This window comes from Taudactylus pleione, unplaced genomic scaffold (assembly GCF_031769625.1).
Source record: "Taudactylus pleione unplaced genomic scaffold, aTauple2 ptg001032l, whole genome shotgun sequence".
Classification (NCBI taxonomy): domain Eukaryota; kingdom Metazoa; phylum Chordata; class Amphibia; order Anura; family Myobatrachidae; genus Taudactylus; species Taudactylus pleione.
In genome coordinates, this window is record NW_028285433.1 from 3556001 (window position 1) to 3567353 (window position 11353).

At 40.0% G+C, this 11353-nt stretch overlaps 1 protein-coding gene across 1 annotated transcript in view; it reads right to left on the reverse strand.

The window, feature by feature from the left end:
• Positions 1-10896, reverse strand: part of GRIN3A (glutamate ionotropic receptor NMDA type subunit 3A) — a 330079-nt gene extending 319183 nt beyond the window's left edge. Inside the window, exon 1 of the mRNA XM_088461321.1 lies at positions 9778-10896. Coding sequence (XP_088317447.1) covers positions 9778-10722 — 945 coding nt within the window. The 5' untranslated portion in view covers positions 10723-10896. The remainder of the gene's footprint in view (positions 1-9777) is intronic.
• Positions 10897-11353: the final 457 nt, after the last annotated feature.

Consider the following 11353-nt stretch of genomic DNA (forward strand, 5'->3'; position numbering starts at 1 on the left):
TTTTATAGTCAATTTTATTCACCTGGCTTAAATAAAAGACTAATGAGTAAAACAAGTTTTCAATGGTATTGATAAATAAACATAGCAGGGTGCCAAAACTTTTGCACACACATTAATTGTTTTAGATTTTTCAACCAGTTAAATTCAGCCAATAAATATTATTATTGCACTTAGAGGGTCTGATTCAGAGGTGCAAGTTAACTACATGCAATGCCAGTATTCACACAGTTGGCTCATGTTGGATGTAGTGAGCATGCGTTTGATTCGCATGTTGAGACTGCGTGCACTTCTGAATAAGGCCCAGAGTCTCAGTGAAATATGCTTATATATCCAGTGAATCTAAAATTTGGAAAAACATCTAATCCATGATAAAGATTCTAGCTTGTGTTAATAATTGAAACAATTATTGGGAAATCTGTATGTTCTACTATTGGTTAAGGAAAGGAATTTTGATACTTTTTATAACATTTGGCATTTTGTTATTTGGATTTACTAGAAATTTTACCCATGGACCTGTACCAACCTTTGGCTACACATAAATCCTCTGAATTTTAGATGTGAGTGAAGGATAGTTATCTCCATTGGAGTGATATTTAAGTATACAATGTCTTCTGCTATTCAATACTTTCATGTCAAACTAAGAGCTCTATTTAAAAAGAAGATGTGAAAATCATTTATCGTTTCGCAGCTGTTTGTAGCACCTCACTTACACATTTTTGCCATATTTATATATTTGCCAGTGTCGGGACAGGCCAAGTGGAAAATGTCTGTTCTGGCAAACACTTATGTGTCCAGACTCTCTCAAAAGACATCAATAACAGCACTAAGGCCTACTGAATGCACAGTTCAGCTATTTGATGCTGATATGTGCACAAAGGAAGAGAGATGAGGCAGGGGCACAGCACAGCTGCATTGTGGAGGTGAGCAGACATAGAGATATGGATCTTCTCTGCTCTATCCTACCTGTAACGCCAGGTAACGCCACCTCTCCTCCCAACTGATTATCTCCTCCCACTCCCATCTCCAAGATTTTGCCCATGCTGCTCCCTACCCCTGTGCCCCTGTACTCCTTTGCCCCTCCCTTTAGAATGTAAGCTTTCATGAACAGGGCCATCTTCCCTCATGTGCTCTTCCTTCCCTTACATGCACCATCATCTACTCTTTACTGCCAATGCCACCCAACCATTTGGTTCTGCTGCCCTGTTGCCTATTTGAGTATTATGACAGCTGATGTAGCAATGTTTATACAATATCCATGTCCTGCAATATTCTGTACTGTAAGTTACTTTTTTCTTGTTTTCTTCATTGTGTTTCTGCCTTTGTACCTTGTAAGGTGCGGTGGACCCTTTATGGCGCCACATAAATAAAGGATAATAACAATAATAATGTTTGGAAAACAGAAAATGTTCTCTTCTCCCTAACTGATAAGCACTATGAAAACTCAGGCAATCATAGATTTCACCGCAGCTTTTCTATGTTTAAACAGGGAGAAGAGAAAAAACAATGTCTTTTCTGCAGCTAAAATGTTGGAGAAAAAACATTTTAAGGGCTCTATTCATAAAGATTTCATATATGTGTCTCTTTGTGGAGATTCAGGCCTACTTACCCTCCAGTTATCCAAAAGAGTAAATTCAACAATTCCTGCAATGCAAGCATTTGCGATCCATAGTCATAATTGCGCATACGTAGTACAATAGGATCCAGAGGTCAAAGATGAAGCCTTGGCTAGAACGATCATCCTTGCCTATTACTGACCTCAGCTGCACCTCACAAATGCTGACAGCCTGCAGTAAACACATCCTGCAGACCCATAGAGGTAAGCAGAATTTGAGCAGATTGCTAGAAAGTTCAAGCACTGTGCCCAAATTCTATGGGCCTGTGGGGCACCTCTGTATAGCCCCATTGTCAAAATCTTCATAGCTCTTTTCCCCAAAGAGGCCCCATGGTTTTCAGATCCATCTTGGGACCCTTGGGACCAGATGAAGCAGGAGTGTGGGTGAAACTAGGAGACTTGATGAGTGGTCTGCTCATGGAGCAGATATGGACTATAGCTGAAAAGCTTGGATGCCCATGGTAAAACCCAAACACACTATTGACCCACTTTTCCATGTGTGCCTCTGAACCCACCTCCTGTGTACCACTGATCCCCCCACCCCTTTTGTAAAGCTGACACCCCTCCCCATGTGTACCTCTGAGCCCCCCTTACCCGTATGTGCCTCTACCATCATCCCCAACTTCTGACGGTCAGCACTACCGAAGGTTGGTGGCTGACCATCAGAAGTAGCGTGGGTGAAAAAATACAAGACCATGTTTGACGCCACAGAACTGGTCATAAAGTTGCTGGGTGAGCACAATTTTTCTTTCTAAAAGCATTGAGGGCCCCTTCAAAATGTTGCTATGGAGCCCACAAATTCTAAACTATGCCCATGGCAGTAAGGGCTTTGTTTTGGTGCATATCTCACAAATATGCTTTGATAAATATGCTCTTACTTACTATATTGTGGTTTGATTAAAACCCTGAAGTTTTGAGCTTGAAATTTTATTTTTTTTTAAATCTATTTTCCTTTGCCACTTTATGCTCAAAATCAGCATTTGGTGTGCCTTATATACATTTTCCCAGGTTTCTAGCAGAAGAAGAGAAGCAGAAACAGTAATAAGCAGGTTCACTACATCACTGACAAAGTTATCATTTGCTCATCGGGTAAAGCTCAAGTTCTATATGATTCTCTGTGGCTCACTAGCTTGTATCAAGGACAGTGTCAGGAGCTGTCATTAGCAAGTAGCAGATAGCTTGCAGTTTTTGGCTCATTGTAAAGGGAACTCAGGCAATTATTAAAATGACTTTGTTGATATTGAATTGATATTAATATTATCTATCCTTTAGTGATGTTATTCTTTTCCTCTGCTTTAGGTATAGTGCAAAACTAAATGTAGGGTGAGCTAGCACTGTCTATATTTGAATTCATTTGAGCTGTAGTTCACAAGTATGTATGAAGAATAGATAGTGCCTCTTCTTATTGTATCCCATCCGTTGTTAGCGTATTTTGTTCTTGATGCACAATGTCTTTTGATTCTATTTTACATTTGATGACTGCTTTATAAAAAAGTACTACTGTATTATGCTTTTATTTGCCTTAAGTACACCATTTTTGATGCATTTCTCTGTTTCACAGGATAAGTTGAGCACCTCCCTAAAGGTTTGCAGCTCAGTCAATTATTATTGGCTTATTCAATCTTGAAGACCAGCTAGGTCTCCACAGAATAGAGGTCACCTTATCATTTGGGGCACTTATAATCTCTATGTATTTAAGAAAAGGTACTTCATTGTCTAAGGCTCTAGTTTGTAAAGAATAAAAAAAATAAAAGAATATAGAAGGTCCCACTTGTAGTTCTATTCATGGCTGCATTATACCTTAAAACAACCTTTTAATAGAGCAGTGTTAGTTGTCATGTACTGGTGAAAGCAATGTGTAATCTTCATGCTATTTATGCTACAAGCCTGTCCTAGACAAACAAAATTTTCTTCATAGCTTATTACATACCGTAAGTTAGTGTGAAAGGATAGATAAGCTCCACTGGGGCAGGGACAGATGTGAATAGTAAGATATTCTCCGTAAAAGTGCTGCGCAATATTTGTGCGCTATATAAGTAACTGGTAATAATAATAATAGAATTAAAATAATAATAATATATAAAATAAAGAATAACCCAAAACAAAGTAGAGATGCAACTATAATGACTATACATATAGAACAACTAAAGAATAAGACATATCACCAAAATGCATCTTACTTTTCTTCAGAAAGATAATTGTTTGCATTTGCTGATTCATACTTAGGAGGTGATCTACATAAAACCTTCTTTGCGCTGTACTCTCTCCCATTGTTGTTGCTACTGCTCAGAACTACAGTAGTCTGGGTAGCACCTGGCTCACTTTTAAATAGTAATTGGCTGTCATCCTGGACATTACATTTTCCTTGAATATAACGCATTTACGCAAGTAAGAGACAGAAAAAACTGTTGATTTAATCATGTTTCTTGCATGAAAGAAATGCCTGTCAGATCATCTATATGACACTGTCCCAAGAGACAGAGCATGATGCTGAAGGTACTGAATGCAAACACATGCATTAACAACTAAGAGGCCTATTCTTCAACACTAAATGGCCCAGTAACCATGCGGAAACGCTAGTTTCTGCATGTTTTAGTTACGGGGTTATTCATCATCACAGGTCCGAAAAAGGACCCCTGATATTCAGCAGAACAAGCGCCATCTTCAGACGGTGCTTGTTCTCGGATCCCCGCTCCTTCCTATGGGAAGAAGTTCCCAGAATGCAAAGAGGGATCCGAGCCCCCTCCTCACTACCTCCCCGGTGGCTTTGCGCATGCGTAGCCGGGACGTCAGGGAAGAATTAAGTAAAGCAGCTACATCTGTAGCTGCGATACTAACGGAGGGGGCAGCTGCTTTTCGGAGCAGCTGTCCCCTTACCGGAGCAATGATGAATTGCTCCAGTGTAATCTATACCCAGCTGTGAGTTGGATACTTAAGTATCCCTCGCAGAGAGTTCAATACTTCATCATACGGCCTCCGATGATGAATAGGCCCCTTATACTTAAAAAAATAAAAAGTCCTACACAAAGAAATTAAAAAGATAAAACCCTAAAAAGTAGAATAACCTTGAATGTTGCATATACAGTACAGTATAGCCTACAGTAAAACATAACAACAAGGGATATATTTACTAAAGGTTGTTTTTAAGTCAATAAAAATGTATTAAACTCGATCAACATCGATCTTGTGTTTCAGGGGCTAAATCACACATTTATTAACAGACTATTTTTGATTTGTTTTTTTAAGTATTAGTAAACGTGTGATTTAGCCCAAGAAACACAACATCAATGTTCATCCTTTCATCAATCTTAAATTGATCAAAATCGATTAAATTCAACCTTTAACAAATATACAGTATATTTAATTTAATAAAATTGGCTAAGGGAAGAAGCCTTGTACAGTATTATGTTTCAATGTTTTTCTTTATAAAGCTAATAAATGAAACAGATATTTACACAACCAGATTAAAAATACTGTCTTGTACCAAAGAAAGCCATGAATAAGAAAACAATTACATTGCATGTGTAAACTAACAAAGCAAAAAGATCTTCCCAGTAAAACCAGTGCATTGTGAAAATCTGAAACATAACAGTCTCTCTTAAAAGGCACATAAGGTTCATTTTCAACTTTTATCTTTTCTTACTAAAAAAGTTTTTTCTTAAAGATTTTTCACTTCTTAATAAATCATGATAGTAAAGCTGGATACACATTTGTAGAAATATTGTTTGTTTGAACGATGGAATGATATATCAGTAGCGCATCAGCGAGTGTGTACACCCAATATGTATGTATTGTGTTGGCCCTGTATCATGCAGATATATCAGTGCATCTGCACGTGTGTACAGGCGACTTGCTGACTGCCCATACACTGTCTGCAGGAACTGCCAACACTGACATCACATTTAAATTTGCCCACACAGTTGTAGTGTTTGGCCAGGCATATCAAGCGGACGATTGGTAAGTGTGTATAGCTTACCAATATGGCCGCTTGGTTAGTGTAACTGCCGGTTGGCCGCTGCATCGGATAAGTGTGAACCCAGCTTAAGGGTACATTATGAAAGTGTTTATTACGTATGTCACTATTTTAAATTTCAATGTTATCAATAAAATATTATGTATGTGCAAAAAAATTAACTCTCCTATATAAAGTGCACCTGATTGATGCAGAGGGCCTCACATTCAAAGTCCATTGCCCAATCCCTGCCACCGCTGAACATGTGTAAGGCACAGATTGTTTTGCAGGCATTTGTAGTCATTTGTCAAAGCAGAATACCTCTTACATACACAATATCCACCTACTAAAGTGTATTTAAGGTGTCTATTTATTAAACATTTGTGAATACATGAGGAAATGGCTGTCTCTGCATGACTATCTCAAATTTTGATAATAATGGAAGAATTTAACTAAGGTTTACCACACGACAGGTGAACACACTGTCCCCACAGACCTCCTTTGTACTGGTGGTCTCGTACAATTTGACAAGCTGTGAAAGGCTTAACCTTTCAATGATTATCTACTAGAGGAAATGTCATCTAAATAAAGCAGATATTTCCTATGTATCCATTGGAGAGTGTAGATAGCTCTCTTCAGATCCCTTTCTCCTTCTTATAGAGCGTGGGCACATGCGCTGACCCATGGTTGCACATGCACAGTGACTACAGCTAGGACAGAACCCAGAAGTAGAATCTTTTTGTAGTTGTGATTATCTGCCACTGGGACAGTTGCTAATAGAAGCAGACGTTCCAGCATGAAGAAATGGGCTAAAATTTAAAGGGTCTTAACTAGACCTCTCTCCTCTCCCGTAATATTTCACAAACAGTGGCAGCTCCTCCCCTTCTTGAGAAAGGGAGCTGCCTACCGTGCTGCTTTCCAGTCCTGGACTGCATTGCCCAGTGCCCGTGTCTTGCCACTTGACATGTCCATAGCGCACTGGAAGCACGATCTCTATTAATTTTGTTCCAAAGTAGCAGTCTGAGGGGGAGAAAACACCTCTCCATGGGACTGCATGTCCTATGTGTGATTAGTAGATAATTATTTCCATGGGAAGTCACTGCCAGTGTAGCCAATGTACACCGACTGCAAATGGCTCACTGGAGGTGACGGATTTTACTGAGGGGCTACAGTCCTGCAGCCTCTAGGTAAAATCCACCATTGTTCACAAATGATAATATTTGCATATGGGCCCAGCATGATACTTTTTAAAGGTGCTAGCCGCAATCAGATTACAGTTCACCTAATCAGAAGGTGTTTCATTTGCTAAATGATGTGCTTAAACATACGCAACTCAGTTATATCTCAACTTGCAGTTGATTGTACATAAGTAGGTGGTAATGCAGCAATCATATGTCTGAGGGTGTGTTGATGGAAATGCAACATACTGTATGCGTTTTTTCCACTTGTTTTCAGATGGATCTTTGCACCATGGATAGGGCTAGTGCTAGGCTTACCATACTATCCCTTTAACCGGGAAACTCATGAATTACATAGCTTCTGTGGCTGGCTGACTTCAAGCCTGCATTTCACCTGGTTTTAATCAGCCACAAAACTTGTGTAATTCGTGTTTGTCACAATTTAAAGGGATAGTATGGTAAGCCTAGCTAGTGCAAATGTGCTCTGCTAAAGGTGAAAGCTATGAAACCATGCATATTTATAGGAGAGGTGCAGATGCTTAGATAAGTGTTTTTCCTGCATGTTTTCAAGGTTTTCTCACAGAATCACAAGTGAAATAATTAGCTCCACCTGTGAATCTGTTAAATTGTGTTAGCCTGTAATGAATACACCTGTGGACCAACAAGGAAAAATAAAAACCATGCACTGTTATGCTGGGTATACACCTGGCAAATCTATCTGCAGACCTGCCATCATGCCAACAGAGTAACCGATCAGGTAAGCTATGCACACTTAGCGATCGGCTGCTCAATGTCTCTGCACTGACATCACAACTGGGTGGGCATTTTTAAATACCCGCCCAGTTAAGATGTCAATCACCGGCGTTCCCTGCAGCAAGTGTGCAGATGGTCAGCGGGTTGCCCATAAACACAGCCAGATACATATGCAGGTATCTTGGGCATTGGCTGTGCTGCAGAGTCGATGCGATATGTCTGTGAACGACGTTGTTCACAGACATATTATCTGTACACAACTGCTGATCCACAAACGATATATCATCCAGTGTGTGCTCAAGTTTTGTGCTGCCTGAGGAATGAGTTTGGGAAACACTGACATAGATAAGTGTAACTCTGCTTAGTGTATGTGTGAATACTGTATCTGCATTTTGTTCCTTGCACACAATGCAGAGGTAATTGAGGACTTCTGTTCAGCTCTCCATCTGTCAGCCTTCTAGCCTTGCTACATTCACCGATTGCAGGATGCACCTGAAATGCAATGTATTATTTTGGGTGTGTCCTGTTCTACTATGTATGGATATTTACATACCATTTGTAATTGACTAATTAAAATGGATGCTCTTTCTTAGCAAATATAAACTGTGCCAACTAATCATACATTATGTTGTCATGAAAAAAAAAAGAGATCTCCATTAAAAATGTTTTATTATAAATCAAACCACTGAAACCCAAATGATTACAATTTGTGAGTTATCAAACACCCTTTTGCCTGCATTAAATATTTTCCTAAAGCCTGACAGAGGATACATTTGAATAAGACCCGATTTTAGTCAAGATGTCAGTGAAAGGAGGTTTGGCAAGTCACAACAGCCATCCAATCAGCTACAATCAACATCTTGGTTTAGTCTTCAAAAAAATCAGATTGTTTGGCAAAAGGAATATAGCAGGTGCTGGAGGGTGATGTGACAAATCTCACGCTCAGTGTGGTGCAAGGATTAGTACTTGTGTGGCTTTACTTGGAAAATAAAGTCTAAAATAGTAAATATAGTATGGAGTGTATATCTCCATTAAACTGAGCAGAATATTGTGACAGCTACAGCACCAACTGTTATGTGTAATTACAATGTTACTCCAATTAATTAGACAAATCTGTTACTGTATCATAACCAGAAAGATGTTATACTATAATGTCAGGGAGTTGTTTACACTTGTGGCTTTTATGATAGCACATTATCAAGAAATGATGGCAAATACTATGCATTTCCTACTTTATGTTATTGGCACCGGTTTTCTAACCACTTTCCTTAAGCATCACACATCTGGTTTGTTGAGAAGAGTGAAAGCACATTGTCGATAAAACTTAATTAGCCATCACCAGCCAGATGACATCAATTCCTCTGGCATCATATAAAACCCTTCTGGACATGTGCTGGGAAATAATCTGATTTATGTGGGACCCTTTGTAAACTTTTCCCCCCATAAAATATCACTAAGCACATGATAAGAAAGAAAAGGTATGGGATACTTAACAAAAACTTGTGTTCACACTATACTGCCATTAGTGAATATATATATATATATATACATATATATATATATATATATATACATATATATATATATATATATATATATATATATATATATATGTAGTGCAATAAAACATTTGAGGTAATTCTGAAAATAATGCAGTGCAGTCATACAGCCAAAAGCTAGCCTGAAAGACATCTCTAATTTTACATTTGTAAACTGGGAAGTATGTGCAATCACAAATCACAGTGTTACAGGGATCAGGTTTAATTGAAGTATGATTACAGTATTACTGTGTGTGCACAATTCAAAATACTCGTATATTCGAAATATATAATAACTTGGTTTGTATATATATATATGTGTGTGTTTTTAACTATAGTGAGTATTAGTGTTTTTACCAACAGGTAATAGCATGAACGTTTGATGGGTAGCATAATTTAACTAAGAGCTGTTTGCATCAATCTTTGAATATAAAACTTACAGGAATTCAGAAATGCTGACTAAGTAGCTCTGCTCACCTGCCAGAGCAGGCAAAGCACAGCACAGCACAGCACAGCATAGCTAGTAGTACTAGCTGAAATGCTTCGACGGCTGCTTGTGAGCTATCCATGGTGCTGAATAAAATCCCATAGCCAGAAGTTGTAGACTTTATAATAAAACCGATACAACTTTTTTTATATATAGTGAGTTCATCCAATAAAGCTATACAACGTTTATTATCTACCACTCGTAATCTTTGTTGTAGACTTTATAAAAGAAAAACAACTAAAACATTTTTTTCTTACCTCGCTTTTTCGAAAGAACTCACTTCTCACAATACTAACAACTGGAATTTGTAAAACGGATGATATAAACTCCAATTCCAAAATTTCTCCTTTGTTTTGGGGGAAGGCAATTATGGCACTGACTCCTTGGACCACTACCGTATGACAGACACTCTGGAGAAAGGAAACCGGATCACTACTCCAAGAAGAGCTGGAAGATGAAACCGGGAGGATGGGCAGGTCCCCTAACCCAGCTTCTATAGCCATCACCACTTCCAAGGATAGATTATATGGTAAAAGACCTGGCACCCGATTCAGGTTATCTACTGCCAAAAGTAGCGCATCCCTGGGAAATAGCAGCTCGTCCCCACCTCTGTGGCCAATAGAACTCCTAGGACCATAGCTAGACTTTCTTTCCAAAGTGGAGCTAATGGGATCCCGCTTGTCGCCTTCTTTCATCCTGCCTGACCGATCCATCCGCTCTGCTTCCTCTGCACCATGGTCCCCACCTGCGCCCAGCTTCTGGTGCCCGCTGTCATTTTCAGGCCAAGTTCGCGAGTACTGAGCAGTGATGCCCCGTGTCTTCCAGGGCTGGAGCTGGACAGCCCCGATCCGCACAGTGTGCCCAATTCTCTTGAGGATCTGACAGGGCTGAGGGTGTGAGGAAGAGCCAGGGACCCTAGCTAGCACCAGAGCGCAGGGGATCAGCAGGCAGACCCTGCTAAGCGTCAGACACCACCAAGTAAATTTACACATCACTGACAGAAAAGGCAGAAGAAGGGGAGAAGTGGCAGCTGTAGTCACACCGCGGTCACTGGCTATGTCCTGGGAGATGGGAGCGATGTTCCTCTCACGGCGTGTGATCACCAGCAGCAGAGCACACAGGATCCCAGCGATCGCCTCATTCTCTCCACAAAACTTCTGAGCTCCACTGTCACTGGGTGCTTCTGTGGCTCCAACAATCATCAGCAAAACAGATCACAGTGTCTGGAGGAAGAAAGCATGGCCACTCCGAGGGCTTCTTTTACACCACAGCCCGTCAACACTGCAGGCAATTGTCCGCTCTCCATCAGCAGAGAGCCCAGCAAACTTCTCCTTCCAGTGCCCTGCTCAATAACAGCAACATGGGAAAGTCGCAGCTGGAATATACACAGGGATGATATGCAGGAATAGTCCAGGACCCATCGTTACCAAGGGACTAGATATAATATGATAGTATTCCTGAACATAAAGCACTTAGCTTTGGAAAATTGCTTTCCATCCTTTATTTTATTATTTCCTTTTAATAAGTGAATTAAATAGGGGATCCTCCTTTCAGTGGGAAAAGTTGGACGATGCCTGAAGGTTTAACAGCTAGTCTGAATGGTCGCTTGGCTGCGCTAACATCCCACTAAAGGAAATAAATACAGGGTGAGCCGCACACCTCCAACAGCTCTCATGGCGCATTGATCTCTGGGATACGTAGTTTACGCAGTTAATCAGCGTACGATAACTGAGACATTGGGGAACTATCTTTCCCATAAGCGCCATTCGGACCCGCCTCTCCGCCGCTCTCCCTGCTGCAGTAATGAGCCGAGATTTCAAATACTGTAGCTGG